The sequence below is a fragment of the Alligator mississippiensis genome, chromosome 10 (genome assembly GCF_030867095.1).
Source record: "Alligator mississippiensis isolate rAllMis1 chromosome 10, rAllMis1, whole genome shotgun sequence".
NCBI classification, from domain to species: Eukaryota; Metazoa; Chordata; order Crocodylia; family Alligatoridae; genus Alligator; species Alligator mississippiensis.
The window spans coordinates 2741943-2762284 of NC_081833.1; the positions used below are offsets into that span (position 1 = coordinate 2741943).

Below are 20342 nucleotides of genomic sequence, written 5' to 3' on the forward strand. Positions count from 1 at the left end.
CTCCGACCTCAGCTTTCTCCCAGTCTCTGCCCATGCCCCAGCAGCATTGCAACCTGACACGTGTGTGTGTGTGTCTGGCTCTTCCCGGGAGACTTCCCCAGCTTCCTTGTAGATGGGGGGGGGGGATTTTTAATGATTATTATTGGCTTCAATTCCAAGCAGTATTTGTGCCTTTTTGTGTTGTTCTCCTCCTCCCAGAACTCGGGAATTGCCCCGGTGGATTGTGTCAGAGATCCCAGGATAGGACGGATATGGACCAAAACCAAGGAGCTGGAGCTCTCTGTTCCCAAATTCAAGGTACCTGCCTTGGGGTTTCCTGGTTGTTTGGGGTTCCTCTGGCAGTTGGGTTGCGGGGAATGGAGCTCCAACGATCTAATGAGCGGTTGAAATGACAGCCAGGTCCTGATTAACACGCTCCCTTACCAATAATCCTGCTCCAGGAAGGCAACCAGAAATCAATGCCTGGCAGGATCAGTGTAAGCGTTTGGGAGACAACTTCCACGCTTCTGGGGAGAGGTGTGTGCTTGTTGATTGAGGAGCTGAAAATGCCACTTTGCATGAGAGAGGAGCCATTTCCCAATGAATTATTGACAGGGTGGAGGCTAAATTTCTTCAGTGACATTGTTGGAAGACAGTTGCTCTCCCCAGTCGGGTTTAACTCTCCCTGCGCCGAGCGGCTTGGGTGTCCGGCTGGGCCCTAACCGGCTCCGCGTCTGCCTCTCCAGATCGACGAGTTCTACGTGGGGCCGGTGCCCCCCAAGCAGGTCACCTTCGCCAAGCTGAATGACAACATCCGCGAAAACTTCCTGACCGACATGTGCAAGAAATACGGGGAGGTGGAAGAGGTGGAGATCCTCTACAACCCCAAGAACAAGAAGCACCTGGGCATTGCCAAAGTGATCTTTGCCACCGTCAAGGGGGCGCGAGAAGCCGTCCAGCACCTGCACAACACCTCGGTCATGGGCAACATCATCCACGTGGAGCTGGACACCAAAGGTGAGAGGCTGCCTGGGGGGCTCCAGCCCCCAAATGGGCAGGTCCCTGGGGCTGGAGGGCTTAAAAACCCTGCTCGGTGGCTGCTGCTCCCTCCCCCTCTTGTGTCTCTGCTGTTCCCTGGGCCAGTGGCAGTCACGTGGAGCTGAATGTGTTGTCTGTTGCTAGGAGACGGGCCTGTAATTTACAAAATGCTGCCATCCTGTCCATTTCACCCGCCCCCCCTGGCACAGGGCTCGGGGAGCTCTGCCCCGGCCATCACCCCTGCCCCTTGGGGTGCTCTTCCCAGCTGCCCTGCCAGCGAGCTGGGGAGGTTTGTACAGGGCTTGAAATATGGGTGCAAAGTTTCTTCCTTCCCTTGGAAGCTGCTGTGTCCTTTCTAAAAGCACGCCGAGCCGTGGCGGCCTGCAGCCTAGTCCCAGCTCCTGGCATTTCATTGAGACCGAGCAGCAAACCCGAGGCTGGCAGGAAAATGTGTAGAGCATTTGACACTTGTACGTGAGTCCCTTTCCCCTTCTTAAAGGGCCAGTAGCACTCGTAATCCTCTGTGTGGCCCAGCCAGCAACATGCTGAATCCTTCGTGTAGCCCAGCCCAACCTTAGAAATGGACAGTGCAGCGTCCAGTAAAGTCCTGAGAATATTTACAAGCTGCATATGATCACTTGTGTGTGTGTGTGTGTGTTTGTTTTGGTTTGTTTTAATTCTCCTCAAAGTGTTAGTAAAGGACCTTCTAAAAGGGATTTGTTTTAGACCCTTCTTCCATTGCCAGCAGGACATTTCTAACATCGGAGCATGTTGCACTGGCTTTCTTAAGACTGAAGAGCCCCCAACCCTTTTCTGTGCAAAGTGAAACATCAAAAGTACAAAGCACAGGTTTCAGTTGTTGTCTAGCATGTTGTTACACAGTACGTGGTATTTTCTGTAGTAGTCGGTGGGCAGAATGGACCGGTTTCTCATATCAGTCCCGAGTTAGTAAAAGAAGAGCCCACGGAAGTTTTAAAATTGTGTGTCTTTGCCAAGTAAACCTTGACTGCTCAATGTGCGTACTCCTGTGTTGGGCTTAGTATTTTAGCATTGTTTCATTTTTAAATCAAGGTATTTATTTTTTCCCTCCTCACTTTGAAATTCAAAGTTTCCAGCACATCTTGCAATAGGGCAGCAGCAATCTTACAGTTATAAATCAGGTGTTGAAAGGGATTCACGCAAGGCAAAATGTAGGTATTGGTGAGTGACTTTTTAAGCAAACTGATCGGAGGTTTTACTCCCTCCTTTGTTTTCAAGTCATAATTCAGGACTAAGTCGTGAACAGGTTGTTGTTTAAGAAAGTTAACTTCGTGTTACAGACTGTGGTGGCCTCGGATGTGTCCGTTACTTTGGGAAAGCAATGGCGTGTCTGCAGTTTTGTTTCTGTGCAACAAGCCATCCATGTACCTCTAAATTTACCTTTTTCAAAGTTTCTGGCTACTTGATTTTATACTTTTTAAGAGAAGCAATAAGGGACAGCAATGCACTAACATCTAGCTAGAACATGAAAAATATAAAGCCAAAAGACAGCATTAGCAGGTTAGAGTATTTTTGGATATGCATCTTACTTCTCCATTTTTCCTCAATATTCAGCTCTTCAAGAACTAGTAATAGGATTTAAAAACAAATGAAAAATTCAATATCAGTTTCTGAATTTTAGCAAAAGTAATAGCATAAAAAGGAGCGTAAGGATTGCTCTACCTGCGTATTTAATGATTTATTGCTTTTAATGCATCTGGCACAAGATTAGCTGCATAATTTTGACTCTGAGATGGAATCTCCCTATAGCCTAAAGCAAGTTTTCTACCTTCTTTTTCTTCCACCTGGAAAATGGATATAGTAGTTAATTATCTAACTGCCTAGCTCTGATTGACAGTCATTTGACACTTGTAAAGCTCTTTTGAAAACAAAGGTAGATAAGCACCAAATATTTAGTTATGAAGTAGATAAAAAGAGTGAGTGAAGAAGCCTTTATAAAGACCCATTGCACTATTTAAAAATAATGCTAATATTAAAAACATACTTTATAAACCACATTTTGATGGCAAGCGTTATCATTTCATGACGATTCAGTACATCAGCCACTCCGGGCCACATTCTCCATGCAAGTTATCATGGCTTCTTTGACTTCATCTGAGTTAGGACAAGTACACACATATGGGAAGCCTTATTATGAAATTAAGCCGTGCTGGAACCCCTTTTGCAACATGTGTTCAAGAACATTGAATTTGGCTGGCTCTTTCCCCAAGTAGTGTGGGCTCACACAGACCAGTGCATTGAGAGTTGGGTGTTTGATCCTGCAGCACTAACTCACGCCAAGTAGTCTCACGAAGGGGAAGCACTTGCAGGCACACATGCTGCGTGTGTGTGGGCTGCAGCCCACGCCCTGGGTTTATGCATTCCACGGTATATCATTTCTTTTTGCAATTGGATGTTGTTTTTTCATTAAAAGGACCAAGAGAAGAACCCCTCACAAGATTAATCTCCTGCGATGTTGACATAGGCTGAACTTTCCATTTAAATAATTTTTCTGACAGTTTAAAAGAATCCACGGTTGGTATATGCAGTCTCCAGGGTATCGCTAAGGGTCTGCTGCTTTTGAAGTCGCTTGCAGGCTTCCATTGACTGGAAAGCGTGCAGCATCACATCCAGAGTAATCACGCACCTCTGATATTAGGAAATCACGTGCTAGCTAAAATTCAGCAACCTAAAAATGAAAAGTTTCGTAGCACTGCATGCTCATTATTTAGACTGTTTGTTTGCATTAGGAAAGTGCTAAATATACTTGATTAAGTTGCAAAAAAGGTGCATCGCTGCCTTCTTGAATGAGAAGCGGTAAAATACGTACGTGGAAAAGACCGCTAAGTTGGCTGCAGATATTGACAGGGTTCATTGTTGCACTGACTGAAACGAAGCTTTTATAAAAGTTACAGTTTTAAAATGTGTAAACAGTTTGGCACTGCTGAGAAGAGGGAAATTCCTGCTCCGGAGAAAGCATGAATAGAAACACAGCTGCCAAGTAGGATGAGAAGAGGGGAAAAAAAACCTGTTTAGAAACCTCCCTGTCCCCCGAGGGAGAGAGGAGTGTTACATCACTTGTCCAGCTGATTTCAAGGAACAGTGCTTGACTGATCTCACTAAGTGCAGACCTGGGCTTTTGCTGCAGAAAGCATGGCGTCGAAGGGTGGGGGCGAGGGTCAGTCAGAGTGCTGGGCAGGCTGGGGAAGCCCCGGTGAAGAGCCTCCTGCATTGTATATGGTGTGTGTATCGTTCTGCTTTTTTCAAAAGTTTTCTCCCTGTGGCTTCTTGTGCAGGTGAAACCCGCATGCGGTTCTATGGCTTGCTGGTGAGCGGTCTTTACACTCCTCAGACCCTTCCCGTAGGCAACGAACAGGATGCCTCGCCCACGGTGAATGAAAATCTGCAGGTATAGCGTGCCTCGATGCATTTGAATAGCACGGTGTAGAATCTGACAGACAGACGGGCCTTCACGAAAGGAGCTTCTCTTCTTGCATTGACGCTGATTTTTGTGCCCTCTCTGCGGAGGTTATAGTCACTCATAGTTATCTAGGGCTCATTCCTTGCAAGCGCTGTGCGCAGGATCACTCTGGACAAGACTGTCTCCGTCTTTGGGGCAGGGCTCTGTGCCCGGGTCTAAATAAGAAGGTGGCGATTCGTGCAGAGCCAGCGGGCTGCAGTTCAGCTCGCTCGGCTGGGGCCGTCCATAGAGGTAGTCCCACTGCTGTTGGTGGCAGGTTCGCAAGGACACGTTTGGTCCCTTGCATGGGCGACTGGTGCCTCACAAGTTTGGGGGGGCACCGGGTCGCCAACCAGGGCAGGGGGTCCCCCAGCGGCCGATTGCCAAGCCAGCGGCAAAACTGGAAGTGCTTCCAGGAGGTGCATGGCCGATCTTGGGGGGGGTGTGCACCCCCGTGCACCCCCTACACATCGCCAGTGCTCCCTTGCCTGAAGAGTTACCTCCAATGGGTGCGTGTGTTTAGGGTTTGCTAGAGGGGTGTATGTTTATCATTATTCTTTCTAAGGGTTAACATTTCGTTCCTGCCTGCTCCCTATCTCAGAAATGCCAGGCATGTTCAGCTTGGTTCTTCCCTAGGCTCTCTAGGGAGCTGACGATGTTTCTCTCATGCTCTCAAATGAAAAGATCATAGAGGTGTTGCAGCCTTAAAAATGACGTCGCTTCTCCGCAGTGTCCATTCATCATCAGAGTCAAACAGGTGTTAACAAAAACGAAAGCCAAAATTTCCCAACCCGGGATTCCTAACGTTAGGGTCCCGGTGTACCCTTCCGCACCAGGTCGCCCGCTCCCGCGTGGAGCCTGTTGAGATCTGAGAGACGGGAGGGTCAGCTTGCCTTTGTTGGGCTCGCTTTCCAGGTTGGGGCCCAGCCGTGCTGAGTACACCGAGTTCCTGTGACTTGTCCACATTTATTTAGGCTCCTGGTTGTCGAGTTAGGAGCTGAACTTGAGGCATCCAGGTGTGAAAGATTTGCTAAAGGTCTTGAACCTGTTAACCATAAATCATTTCCCTTCTTAGCTGCTCTGATTTCCTTCTTTCAACTCTGCTCCTGCCCCAGTTGCACTACTTCTGAGGTTGCCACAGAGCTTTATGCAATAGGCACCACTTGATTACTGCCTGCAAGAGCCCAAACTGGGGGAGGGGGAAGAAACTCTTTTTTTTTTCCCGTTCAAGTTCAGTCCTCCGATATAAAACCCCCAAATCCAGCACTCGGCCAAAACCCATGAGGCCTCCTTTCTCAATCATAAAGAGGCTCGGTATTCTCTCCCCTCCAGCAAGTCCCCTTAAAACGTGGGGAGGACGAGGCTGCCCTTTTACGAGGACCTGGTCCTGCAAAGGTGCTGAGTGCTTGCTCTTAGGCACCTTCCACTCCAGCTCACTTCAAAAGGAGCGCTAGGCGCTCGGCATTTCGCAGGGGCTGCTCCTTGCCGCCCAACCTCAGGCCCCGAACAGAGGTGCCCTTTCACCGTGACTAGCTGGGCACGGTTCACAGTGAAACACCTGATGGTTATGGCTAGCAGTGAGCGTTGGGAAACAGTCGCAGCCCAGTTGTTGTCAAAAGGTTCTTGTCCGCGTGTTGGGTTACTGGAATTGAATGAATAGTATTACTGGGGATTCATTGATTCCTTGACTGATTTATTATTTAAATTTTTTTTTCCACCCATGGGAGTTTACCCACTAAACAATAGCTTTTTAGTAATGCTATTAGGAAATTATTCATTAGATACCTTTTATTCTTTTTTTTTTTTTTTTTGCCAAGAAACCTGCTAATACGCTGTACAAATTACAGTACGGTGGCTTGAAAGTCCTTAATTTCCTTCCTGTCCCCTGTTACAGTTCCCTCAGCCTCCTGAAAGCCCCTTCTTCGTGGGGGGTGGACCCAAAGCCTGTTGAAGTTGGTGGAAAGACGCCCGTTGAGTTTGGTGTGGTGGGTTTTGGATCTGGTTTGCAGGTGTCACTAGAGCCGTGGTCCCGGGCAGCAGCAGCCAAAGGCAAAGGGGATTGATACACAAGTGGATTGTAGGAGCAGACATGACCTAGGCTGGCCTTTAAACCGTGCAAGGACATGGGTGGAAGATCTTTAAAGAGGAAAATGTACCAACTCCCCAATCACTTCGGCTTACAATAGTCAAACTGTGCTGTGCACGGCAATAAGCAAGCCAGCCTAACGAGAGGTGCGTGCGACTGTCAGGCAGGTGGGAGCCCCGGGGAAAGCCTGGCCCTGCTGCTGAGTGTGTAAAACCACTGGCATGCAAAGTGTACAGAAACTATTAGCAGGTGATTCAAGGGTCCCATTTAAATACTAATACTTGACAGGGGAGTAGCCAGAGTATCGTCTCAATAAATTCTCTTGCCTGGCTGCTCGGCCGGTCCTTTGTTTCTGCTGCTGCTATCTTCGAACCCGGTCCAGCACTCACTGCTGTGAGCGGGGCTGGGCTCGTGCCTGCTGTCTGGCCCATCTACCTTACTGAAAATTGCTTAGAGGTCTGGTGTTTGGCACGACACCGAGATGACTGAGATCCATCGGAGAGGCCCCCACCCATTCGATTGGCTTCAGATTTGAATTGGACTCTTCCTATAAACCTCCGGGTGTGCCTTGGAAGTAAATCTCATTGAGGCAGGTGATTTGGCTGTTCTGCTATGTCCATGGATTTGTTTTTCAAGCTCCCTGATGGGGAACCCGAGCATTAGCGTTTGTGGGGTTTCTTTTTCTGTTTGAAAAACACCAGGGTTTTTAGGAGCTCAGACCCAACCTCTTTCCATGTGCTGGAGAAACGTGCCCCTTTCTCTCCTGCTGGAGCTCCGCGAGCGGTGGATGGGGAGGTCCTGCTCCCACTGTCGCCCCAACAAGAAGCCCCGTGGACTTCGGCCGCTCCCAGCCTTGCAGACGGGCCGGCTTTTTGGTCCGATCGCAGCCCCCGGCCCAGCGCGAGCGTGCCTTTGGTTTGGCTTTGTTCATATGTCAGCGGGTTGAGCCGAGTCTCTTCCAGCTTCAGAAAAAAGTTCTTGGCCTCTTGTTTCAGGGGCACTTGCCTTTATCGACACAGTTATTTATTCCCTAGTTACTCCTAAAATAGCCAAACTGTTGGTGGCCAATTTGTATGTACTTACCTGCAGCATTTTCTGTGCACACCTTTGCATTTATCTGATGCTCTGGGCCTTTAACAAAAGAATAAATAGCATTTGCCCATTCTTTTTTCCTACAGATCCTTTCCTTGTGTTTTTTCCCCAAGTAACTACCTCTAGGCTCTTTCTTAGAGATGCTAGCGCTGCTGCTGCTGTTAAAATCAGCAGTTAGTTTGGGTGGGCCGCCTCTCTGGAAATCAAACAAAAATGGTTTTTAAAATTGCATTGTATAGATTTTCTTTTTCTTTTTTTTTTTTTTATAGCTGACGGAGTCTCTAAAACGCCTGAAAGACAGTAACCTTTCTTCTGCGGGATCATCCGTCACCCCAAACAGTAGCACCCCGTTTTCCCATGACACAGCCTATTCCAGCTGTCGGCAAGACACCCCAAACTCATACAGCCAATATACCCCCCAGTCCCAAGGCACCCCCCTTACCCCGCGGCTGGGGACTCCGTTTTCCCAAGACTCAACCTATTCCAGTCGTCAAACGACACCGGTGTACCATTACGGACAGGACTCTGGGTATAAACCCAGGAGACACGACACAAAATTTACAGATGCCTACAATAGACGGCAAGGACATCACTATGTCCATAACTCGGCAGGTGTTTACAGAGGGTCGGAGCATCAGTTTAACACATACAAATCTCATCAGCCAGAGCCAGTACAATATTCTCACACTCCTTCCTTGAGCCATTCTGGCTCTTCGAGTTACAAATCTGCCTTCTCTCCGTACCAAGCGCCGGCTGTATTTCCTCAGTCCGAGGAGCAGCAGTTTCCCCAGACTTCCAGAGATGCTGAGTACCGAAGACCCGCGCCACCGCCGGCTGAGACGGCGGCAGAGGGTAGCGCTGCTACCAACGTTGATTTTGTCCCTGTGAAAGAAAAGCAGGAGGAACCCCCGCCCCTGCCAGAATCCAACTGTGTTACTGAGCAAAGCACGGCGTCCTTCTCTCAGACTCCAGAGCGGAGCGAGACGCCTGGCACCCCCACCATGGAGTCTGAAATGCAGCATAACAGTTTAGACTCAAGGATCGAGATGCTCTTGAAGGAGCAGAGAACAAAGTTACCTTTCCTCAACGAACACGACTCGGACAATGAGATCCGCATGGAAGGCAGCCCCATCTCCTCCTCCTCCTCCCAGCTCTCCCCAATCCCCATGTATAGTTCCAACTCCCAGCCCAGTTACCGAGGCCAGACACCGTCCTCGCGCCCCTCCAGCACTGGCTTGGAGGATATTAGTCCCACGCCATTACCAGACTCCGATGACGATGAGCCCATCCTTGGGGCACCTGCTCTGGGCCAGAATTCAAGGGCAACGTCAGAGGCCAGTATGACTCCTATCGATCAGCTGAATAGGACGTCCAAACCTGAGACCTCTGAAACCAAGGAAATGGTGCCTGGTGACCGGAGTCCAGCGTCAGAAAAAATGGATGAGGTAAGTGAGATGGGCTCTGCAAACGTTGTACGTGCACCGGGGCAGGCTCCCGCGCGTGCCGACTGTGGTTGTTTAGAGCCTTGCACGGGGGGAGCGCCGCATTAAAGCCTGACATGACTCGGGCTGTCGGTAGCGGGTTAGAGGAGACATGTCTGGAGAGCTGACGGCGCCGGTTGACAGGTGTTTGTGTTCAAGCACAGCCCCTGCGCTGGGCCGTTGCAGTAGAGAGCTCCAGGATTGAACAGGCTTAAGGGATTCAACTCCCTGCTTGTCCTTGGGGTGACCCCCCCCCAGATCGAGTGGGACGTTGCATTGCTACTGCTCACCTCGCGCTCGGCCTGTGGAGCAACACCAGAGCTGCCTATCTCCTCCTCACCAGCTCTGAAGTCCCTTTTGAAATCCTTCTCTCTTGGTCCGGTGGCTGTTGGAGCATTTGTACCGCCGGGTTTGAACAGGTTCCCATATGCTCTGTCCCCGAGCCACTTAATAGTGCAGAGGTACTGGCCCATTGGGCATGGCTTCCGCCGCGGCTTGACCGACAGGCAGAGCTTTCTGCCTCTAACGGGGCATTTGGGGATGAAGGACATCAGGAGCTTAACCATGTGGCATGGTGCCAGAGAAGCTGCTTTGCAGTAAGCATTTATTTGATAGTTCAGTGACAATAAACAGGAGTAGTTTACTACAACGTGCATTTGGGCCCCAGGAAAAAATGTCAGTTATGGTCAAAGGATAGCCGTTCAGGAGGGCTGGATAGCAGCAAGTTGAGCGGGTGAAAGTGGTGTATCATTTGAGTGCAGGGAAGAAAGCTATTCAGGCCTGGCTGGTATTCTAGATTGTGTTCCTTTATGAGAAAGCAACAACGTAAAAGATTGAATGCAATTTTTTCTGCATTGATTTTTTTAATGCAATTAAATTGAATTTAAGATCCATGCCCTTTATTTCTTATTCGGCTGAAAATATTGCCACGCACTAGTAAACAGTTGCCCTACATTTCCACCCCAGAGGTAGCTGCCTTTCGGCAGGCTGCGCAGCTCTTTCTGCACAGTTCTGCTTTGCAAAGTGTTGTGGATTGTTTGGACGAAAGACACCGTAATAATAATAATGCAAGGCATGTCGAAATGTTAACAGGCTGGGAGAAATGTCTCCCTCCTGGCTTCTGGTTGTTTGTTTTACACTTGGAAATGATGCCAGATATTTTGTGTGTGTTGTAAGTACACTTCCAAACCCCTCTGAACTTGGAGCTGCAGGGCTAGCCTTAGCAGCGGTTCAGCTGTTGGGGCTCCACGCCTGGTGCGGGCTGACCCGGATTCCCCCTCCTCCTCCTCCCCTGCAAAACGCCCGTGGCAGTGTGACTGGAAGGGAAGCGACTGGTATGACACATTCCCCAATATGGTTGGGAAAGCAGGTTTCTGAACCATCGCACTGGTCCTTCCACATTGTGAGAGGGATGCTCTAGTATCTTAAAAACCCCAAACGATTTGCAACTAGCTCATTTGCAGCAGGCGACTCTGTATGATCTCTTGGGCGTGAGGGGCTTGGATCTACTCTCCTGCTTTTTATTTGCTTTTCTTTCCCTTCAACTGCTGAGTGTTTCAGCCTCTAGTTAAGAAAAATGGGTGAATGCCAACCTGGCATGTTGGGACTTTCTACAGCTGAGCTGTTAGCGTCCCTTACCAGCCTCCGGAAAGCTTGCTGACCCGTTACACTGGCTGCCCATTGTATGGGGCAAGCCTGCGCCTAGGTTGTAGCCTGCATTCAATCTTTGTCTCTTCTCATTGAAAGGCAGGTGTCAGTTTATCTCTACAGGCTTTTTGTCCTAAGAAAAACAGCTTCTAGGAGCCTGGTTTAAAAGTAAAAGAGACGGTGATGGCCTGTAGCCCCCGCAGCCGTTTCCTAACCCACACAGCGAGCTTTTCTTTGCAGATCTGGTTGTTTTGGGCACCGTGTTCTTCAAGTATCGTCCCTAGCTCCTCCCAGGCATTCGCAAACCCGTGCGCACCTTCCACTGCTCGCTTAGGGTGCGCAAGAACATCTCCCTTTGCTTCCCCCTTTCCATTGTTTTTCACATTAGGAATGGTAGATCTTGGCTTCCCTCTCTCTCGCTGGAGGAGAGGAGTTGAATAGTGCCTCCTCCGTGGGCTGAAATTTGAGCTGCAGCTTTCCAAGCGAGCTAGAAAGGAGTGTCGAGCCTTACGCCGTCTAAAGGGCTGGGAAAGCTGAAACTTGGGCTTCAGCCTATTGTGCCGTGGCACTGCTCGGCTCCAGTCCTCCAAAGAACCCTTCAGCCAAGCAGGGGAAGCCGGCACCTCGCGTGCGGTCAGCGTGAAGGGGGAGAGGGGAAGAGCAGAGCAGCAGTCCTGTGCCGGGGACGGCGCCAGGGCCTGTAGTTCTCGTTTTTATGCGTGGTAAAAAAGCAATAAGAGGCAGAGACCTTTGTTTCCTTCATAATCCACTTTCTAAGCGGTGGAACGTGGCCTGATCCGCAGGCCGAGAGCACTCCCCGTAGCAGGCTGCACGCTGGCCGTGAAATCTCGGTGCTCGCGAAGATTAAAAAAAAAAAAGGGTAGCAAGGAAGCCTTTGTGCGAGGTGGCAGCAGGTTTTCCAGGGGCCGCTCCTGCTTCCATCGGAGTGGAAGGAAGTTTTACTCGCACCGTCCGACTCCCGTCTACAGGTGGCAAGACTTGTCCCCTAGCCAGAAGCACCGCGCGCTCCACATCCAGGCAGAAGGCTCAGGCTTGCAATGACCGAGGTTATAATGAAGAAGGCGAGTCCCGACTCCCATTAATAACTACTTCCATTTACCAGGCAACACCCCTGAGTTTAATCCCAGCTCTGGCCTGTTCCTCCCTGAGCTGGCCGGACTCGGCTGAGCCTGGCACCACGCACCGACCTGCAGACGTTTCTGGTTAAGTGATTATAGTCCGCAGAGAGCGTCGCGTTTGAGACTGGCCCAAGGAAGGGAGCTAGGAGGGAAAGCCCAGAGTAGAGCTGAAATGTGGGTAGAGAGAAAAAAGGAAGGACTCCTATGCGAGGAGCACACACACAAATGCAAGGCAGTGTTTGGGAAGTATCCAGCATTGTCCTGGGCAAGGGAATAGAAACCAGGGCGTAAAGCTGGTTAGCTGCAACGCTGGCTCAGGAAGATTGTGAAGCCGACGCCAACCCGACTCTTCCTGTCTTTCTGGTACACCGGGAGGTGGCGGCTGCCATCGGCAGTGTCGTTTCTTCTTTCCAGCTGCGGGGTTTTGGAAGTGCAAGAGTTAAGTGTGCAACGTCCCAGCTGAGCCAGGGCGTGTTTGTGCTGGGCCTGTTACAGGAAGAGGCCCCGTGCGTGCGCTCGGGCGGGCGGGAAGATTAGAACAAGCCATTTCCATGTTTTGACGCTGCCTTTCATGTCCCCGTGCCCGGAGACACCGGGTTTTTATTCCGGTAGCAACGGTGTCATCTGGTTAGACCTTCCCCAGTACAAAATATCTCGGTGTCCTTGCGATTTGGACAGACCCTGAGACACCGTAACCTCGTGCGCGTTATAATAGATGTGCCAGTCATGAGAGCAGGGCTCCTCTGCAATAGTAATGAGGCATAACAGCTCGGTGCTGCTGCCGTGCTCGCTGTGACTCGAACAAATGGTTCGTGAGAGAAATGGAAACCGCACCAGATGCAGCAGTCCTGGCGACACCTAGAAAGTGCTGCTGGAACCGGCTTCCCCGGCAGACCGCTTCGGTTTCCGTGCAGCGCCTGGCTTTTCTTTGTCAGCCGATGCCAGGGTGCCTCTTCGCAGGCCTGTGTCAACCTCTCTGTGACAAATCACATTTGCATAACAGCGTGGTCTTTTCAGAGCGATTTGAAGATGCTTTCTACATCTAAAGTTGCAGATCAGCATGAATTAAAAGCACATTCCCAGCTCATTCCAGTACCGCAGTGCCAGGGAAGGCCCTGAAGGTTTGCCCTTTGTGTCCACATACGGTTGAGATTTGTTCCTGCCTGGCCATGCCTAGGGTTGGAAGAGGCAAAAGTGGCAATACTAGACAGGGCAACTCGCTTTTACCCCCTTAACATCCCTCTGCAGGTGTGACCGGTCCGACAGTCTTCTTCCTCGCCACCTCCTGTTCAGGAGCTGCTGGACTCCCATTCCCGAACCCGAATGGCCAGTGGATTCCTGCTTTGAATCCTGCCATTGACGGGTGTGACTATTCAAGGGGGTAAAAGCAATGCCAGCTCTGCTTCTAATACGGGAGCTACCCCGCCAGCAACGGGACAGACCTGAACTGGCTTTTCACGGCCCGTGCTGCACAGTCCAGCCGCTTGCTCTGGGTGTTAACGCTGCTGACCCAGGCGGAAAAGCCTCTCTCCTCAAGCGAGGTGCCCATGCCGGGCTGGGTAGGATCTGCCTCGTTATATGTAAAGTTGTGGGATCCCTTTAACGACTTACAGACAACGAGGGGGGAAGGGAGCTCAGGAGTCCACCCGCCCGCTCTAAGCAGGACCAGCCCCACCTACATCATCCCAGCCAAGGCTTTGTCTGCCTGGGGCTTCAAAACCTCCAAGGATGGAGAGTCCCCCACCTCTCTGGGGAGCCTGGTGCTGTGTTTTACTACCCACCTAGTGAGAAAATCCTTCCTAATATCTAACCGAACGTCCCTTGTTGCAGCTTGAGACGGTTGCTCCTATCTCTGTCTGGAGAACGTGCTGCTGTACGAGTGAATACGGGCCACCGTCCCGTTCAGGTTTGTTGAGGCTGGGCTGTATGTTTTTACTGAACAGCACAAGGTAGTTATTCAAGGCAAAAAACCCCCAACAATGTAAATGCACATTTAAACCTTAAGAGCTCGTAAGTTCAAAGCCGTAGTTTCCACAGTAACAGCAGCGCAGCCCCCATGGCCCTTGCGTGCACAAGTAGGTGTTATATAGGTATGTAGCGTATATGCACACCTGGGATCCAGGTTATAACAAGAGTGGGGAGTGTCACTCGCAGAGGGGGGAGTTGAATGGATTTGCTTTAATTATGGCAAAAAAAAAAAGGCCTTGAGAGTTGTGACTTACTGCCCAGTGTCATAAACACATTGTGTGATTCAAATACAACCAACTTTTCCTGAGTTCTCCGGGCTTTAGGCTGTGATCGTGCCAGTCGGAGCTGGAGACTGAAGAATATGCGTTTGTGACCATGCGAGCAACCAGCCGGTGTCCCCGCAGCAGAGGCTGGGGCGGCTACTCGGTTGTACATGCGAATTCAGCCGTTCGTGCCCAGCTTGTGGCAGTCAGCAAGCGCGTGTGTGTGCTCCTTCCGCGCTGGACGCACGTGTGTCATTTCTCCCCTCAAAGGAAGCTCCTCGTGGCGCGCGGACCTGCAGGGCTGGAGCCCCGGAGCTTGAGGTTGCTCAGAAGAAGGCAGATGCAGGGAGCCCGGCCCGGGCTCCCTGCAACACAGCGGGACGTTGGTCTTTTGCAAGTCCTCCAGTGCCTGCTGGATTGCAGAACGCGCTTCTGCGCTGCCAAAGGGTCGTGCAAAATCTCCCTACGCTCCTCCGGGCAAGCGCAGCGACCTGCACGGGTTACACGAAGCCTGCGGATGGGCTGGGAGAGCGGTCCTGTCGCAGGCACCGGCGCCCCTGCTCTGCCCACCCCGTAAGCCCCCGGGCTGGATGCGCCTCCGGAGCAGCATCACGGGCCCAGATGTCACAGACGTCCGAGCAGCCGCCGGCTGCTGTGCACGTGGGGTCCCTGAGCCTTGCTTCCTCATGGGATCCCCAGGGGATGAAGGTGACTTGCAGGCGCCTTTCCTCCAGCCCTCTCCCCACACCGCTTTTCATGGAGGTCCAGCACAGGCCGTCACCCTCTGTGTGCACCCAGCATCCTCTTGAGTGACTGAAATGCCAGAAAATAAGCCATTACTCTTCTTTTACTGCTGCTGAGCTCCACGCCAGCGAGCAGGGTCCTGTTCCTTGTAGTCTCTTGCTGAATTCCCTGAGCCTCGCTGGAAGCAAAGGAGCTGTCTCATTATCACCATGGCCGTATTGAGCTTGTAGGATTTTCCTTACCTGTGATGGCGCACGAGAGAGGCCCCGGCTTCGTTCTCAGTCCCCGCTGCATTGGTGGGACTGGTGGTTAACGATGATGCTTTCCTAATGAGCGGAGCCCACTTGGGAGGAACTGGAGGGAGATAACAAAGCAGGAGTCTCACTTTGGAGCCCCGCTCGAGTCTCTTGGATGATATCATTAGGCTTGTGCATGCAGACATAAAACTGTGTTTGAATTGAAGGTGCACAGCCTCACGGTTTTGCACGTAGCCCTGTCGGCAAAGGAGAGGAATGAAGGGCCTCGGCTCTTGTTGGTGACAAAAGCAGAACTGGCAAATGCTTTTGAGTGTCGCTGAAAAATAGAAAGCATGCTGTGGTTGAGAGGCTCGGTGCCTCTTTCACTCTCTGGTATCATGCTAGGACTTTGAGGCTTTGAAAGTTTGCATATCTAATAGAAGTGACATTACCATACCCCTTTATAAATCCCTGTTGCCAATTATAACGATTCTCTCATTCAGTCTTCTGTCGGTGTTGTCAGCTGTCGTTTTCTGAAAGTTTTCTGCCCCACGATCTATATAAAATTCCCTTTTCAGTCGTCCGTAGGACTACAGCTCCGGTCGTGCCCCGTGAGATCTGTGCGGGTTCATGATGCCCAAGTGCTTAGGGCTGCACCGGAGCATTTAATCTGCAGCCTCTGCTAATACGCTGGGGGGAGGGAGGCATTATGTGCTCCCTTCCCACCAGGATTTCCCGTGGGGAAGCATGTACCTCTGGGGCCAGCATGCACTCCCTTCTAGAGCTGCTTTTTGGGTTAGAGATTCGGGACCTGCTGTCAGTGGGGGGGAATATCAGGAAATCCTGACTTGGCCGCACAAAGGGTTATGATCGAGCCACCGTCTTGTCAATGCAGTCCTCTTCTCTAGGGATCTGCATTCTGCCCTTCGTAGATTTGGGCGTGCAACAGAGAGCCAGCAGCGATTCCCACGTGAGCAGCGGCTGGCCGCCCAAGCAGGCCAGAGACCACTCTTGTGGGCACGCCGCAGGAATCCCGGCGTGAGCAGTCATTGCGACACGATCGGACGTTTAACTCTCCCAAACGCAAGGGCCAGACCTCCTGTTGCAAGGCGTCTCTCGCCGTTCCCTTTGGACCCGTGCTTGAAGTTCAGCAGTAAAAAGTGACCGAGTGAAAGCAAACCTTTTGGTAGCAGCGTGCGGCAGCGAGCAGCGGCATTGAGAAAGGGTGCCAGCCTATTAGGTAATCAGTAGAAATATTGAGAAAATAACTGCTGGTAACATATTGTGCTGTTCTGCCTGCTGCCAGTACTCTCTTCTGCGTAGGGCTTGTAAGAAAGGCGAACAGCCGTTGCACCGTGCCCGCCGCGCGCCCTCTCACCGGCTCCGTCGCAGGAGCAGCGGGTCGGCTAGCACGCAGTCAGAGCCTCGGTTGCTGCTGCTTTCCCTGGCAGCCTCTGAATAGGCGCGAGCAAAACCGCTGGCGCCAGGCCCCACAGCTCGGCACCCCACACATTTCAGTCTTCAGCTCGGGGCCCTGCTCGTGCCTCCCGTCTCAGCAGCAAAACACAAAATGAAGCCAGCGAGCTCTTTACACGCCACGGCGTGCCACATACCTGTGGACAAACGCTCCTTTGAGCCAGCCACTGGCACGGGTCTCGCTGTGAAGCTGCCACTCGTACAAAAGAAAGTCCGTCTAGAGACCGAGCGTTTTGCTTTCAGTAGAAGTGAAACGTTGAGAGGTCTTAAAAAAAAAACAAAAAACAAAAAACGCCTGTTTTCGCTGTTTCCTAGGGTAGCCCTGGCACCGGGTAGAAATCGGAGAAAACAATGAGCGGGTTTGCTCGGAGAAGCTTCCCGTGCAGGAGACCATCTAGAGTAGATGGGTCGGGCTTCTAATTCGTGTCTCTAACTTGCAACAGGCTCTCTTCTCTTTGTGTCTTGCAAAAGGAGTTAATCTGGTAGGAGCGATCACTTCTAAGGAAGCTGTTGGTGGCTGGGGCTCCAGAGATCATTTTGTGCATAGAGGGCAGTTTGAACAGTGCACAAAGAGAGTTTCATTTCCTCCTCTCTCTCCTAATGGCTTCATTTCAGTGTTTGAACTTGGTGCTGGCAGCGTTTCTTGTGGTTGGTTGCAAAAGGGTCACACAGCTGTGCTAATCGCACACTTCTGTGACTTGGGCCATTTGACTTTTGTGTTTTGTTAGAGGTTTAACGGGGTGTATTTGTTTTACGTAAGAGCAGCTCTACTGGGTCAGACCAGAGGTCCATCTTGCCTGGCATGCCGGCGTCTCTCCGACAGTGGCAAGTAGGAGCTGCGTGATGGGAAGAGAATAAGACGCAGGGCGTGTGTGGAGCGACCCGTCGCCTGCCACGTCCTGCCTGGCCCAGCGGGTATGCGACTAGAGATGCCTTGAGCTCGGTCACCACCTTGACTGCTGTGTTTAATAGCCCCTGCTAGATCTCTCCTCGATTTTGTTGTACCACATATTTATATCTTACACGGGGTGATAACCATGTAATAAATCTACCGTGCACCTTTGACCAGCTCTCCTGTCCTCTGCCCGCTAACCCACTATCAAGATGAGGCAGTAAGTTGATTACCAAAAAAAAAAAAAAAAAAAAAGCCCTGGAGACCTAATCTGATACCTGAACCAGTAGCCTGCAAGTTAGAAACACTTTCTTCTATTAAGACTTATCCAGAAAGAAGGATAATTCTGGCTAAGTGTCACGCCACTTTGTGCTTGTGTTCAGGCAGCGTCTACTTTTCCTATGACTGCACGTGGTCAGGATGCAGCGAACGGCTCCTTTTTCATTCAAGCAGACCGGTGTTTTCCGTATCCAGGCTCCTTGCGGCTCTTCCTTTGCCCAGCCTCCTTTTGCAGGGCCTGTTCCAGCTGCTCGGTGGGTTTCCCCAGTCTCTGAGCATTAATCTAGATGACACCACTGGTATTTGTACAGGCGCTAAACGAGGCCAGATGACGTCTCAGCTGATGCTTGGAAAGCCACTTCTCGGGTCGTGTACCATTCAGGTCCTGTAGCTGAGCCGTCACGCGCCGGGACCCCGCAGTCGGAGGATGTGGCGAAACGCTCCGAGTACAGATAGAGTCGAAGTTTGAAGGATGCAGATAACATGGGGAATCCCCCCCACCCCCAAAACCTGCATCATTGCGATACAAGCTGTACGCTGGTCCCCAAGAGGCAAGTCAGCCTGAAGGTACACAAGTCCTTAGCACTGAACTAAAATGTTCAAGTCCGTGTGAAATGTAAAGAGAAGGCAGGCACTAGATGTTAGTCAAAGGCAAGGGCACTTAAAATGATGCCTTTTAATTGGGGATCCAGCTTGGAGTCTTGTCTTGTTTTTTGAAGGGGATGCGTCCAGTCCGACACAGCCCCTCATTTAGATTTAAAAACGATGCTGAACTTCGAAAAGGTCGCACAGATCCTAACGAACGCAGATGTTTGCACAGATGGGCACTGTGCTGCGCTGGTCCAGCCCTGTTGCAGGAGTGAGGCCTTGCGCTGCATTTGCTTTTACATTGCGACAGAAACTGTTTTTATTCCAGCAAAGTGCACTGCAGGCTCGCACTCGGTCATGGGAGCCGGGAAGTGAAACTAGCTCTATGCCGGAGTGACCTGTCCTGCATTAGCACGCTTGTTTTCCAGCGTCGCCCCCAGCGTACAAGGCACAAGCAACGCTCACAGCCCCAGGTGTCCCAGAGCTGCGGGATTTACATGGTGCAAGCTGAGAAAAATGCAAATATTAGAGAGTATAAAAAGAAACATGCAAAATAAATGTGTGTTTGTAATGAATAATCACTGGTCTTATTGCTAGAGACGAGGATTAAATTAGGAGCCAAAGTCATTTTAAACAGGTAATGAGGTTAGAGTCCTTCCTGGCAAAGCTCGTGGCTTCACCAAGTTCACGTCTGCACCTGGCCACATCGCTTTAAAGGGTCCAGCGAATTTTCTGTCTATACCAGTGGCTCTTGACCCTTTGAGATGCAAGGCGCCCCTTGTTTGAGCCAAGGCACCCCTCGGACAATGTCAGCTCTTAGTTTTCACTTGGTTTTTGACCCCAGAGAAATAATAGAGCTATTCATCTGTTTGTGGAGACCTTGGAGAGCCCAGAGGGCGGTAACACCCGAGTTCTGATTTGACATCTCTAGGTTTATCTTGTGAAGCACGTTTGCACACCCAACACCGCTCGTGTAGTGCGGTGCCCTGCAGTACCCTTGAAAGGCTCTCGTTGGCGGCCGGGGCCCTGCAGCACCTGGTTGAGAATCGCTGCTCTCTACCCTTGACCCCCACGTCTGGCAGTCTTTTGGTGTGCATCAGTAATGCCCTGCTCCTATCACTACTTTTTAGCAGGATGCAGCATCAACATTATCTCCAGCGTGTTGACTGTATTGATTGCAGCGTGGAATAAACTGTAGAGAGCTGCTGTTCAGTGCCGTCGTCCCTAAAGGAAGGTAGGATACGTAATCTGAAGTAAAGCTATTGATGGAAAAGAAACGCCTGGACACTTACCTTGCTGGCCCCAGCTGACTTCCTGCGCCGGGGCTGGGGGCTGGACCCGAGGATCTCGCGAGGTCCCTTCCAGCCCGAGCGCCCGTGAACCCTGTGCTTGGGAGCGTTGGCTGCTGATGGCCTGAAACAAGTAAGTGGGCTGTGCCGGCCACGAGGCTGAACGCTCAAAGCAAAGGGCTGTCTCCAGTGCGGCCGAAGCTCTTTTACAGAATTGTATGCAGTTCTTTGGGTGCATTTGAGGTGGTCGTCTGCATTTCAAAACTAATAACCCGATTGAAAGGAAAGGGTTTTATTGTTGTTTTTCATTGCACATCGCCCCTCTGCCGGTGGCCTGTTTTATCCACATTCCTGCCTTTCTCGAGCGGGTGCACTTAGCATGCCAACATCATATACATGGGCAGAACATGCACCCCCACGCCTTCCTAGCTTAGCATCTTTGGGTCCTCCGTGGGCACTGGAAGGCTAACGTGCACTTCCGCAGCGCGTTTTAGGCAGGATCCTCAGTCATTTTAGCCAAGTGCATTAAGGATCATCACCTGGACAGAGAGGCCCAAAGCCACGCAGCGGTCCTGGGAAGGCGAGTGAACGGCCGGAGCAGAACCCGGGACTCCCGGCTCGCAGCCGGTCCCTTTCCCGGCCTGTTTGCAGCGCGGTCTGTTTGCAG

General features: G+C 51.2%; 1 protein-coding gene across 1 annotated transcript in view; it reads left to right on the plus strand.

The window, feature by feature from the left end:
- Positions 1–20342, plus strand: part of SETD1B (SET domain containing 1B, histone lysine methyltransferase) — a 59108-nt gene that overhangs the window by 706 nt on the left and 38060 nt on the right. The window contains 4 exon segments of the mRNA XM_019486863.2: positions 199–297; positions 726–996; positions 4332–4444; positions 7943–9118. Of these exon segments, the coding sequence (XP_019342408.2) occupies positions 199–297; positions 726–996; positions 4332–4444; positions 7943–9118 (1659 nt within the window).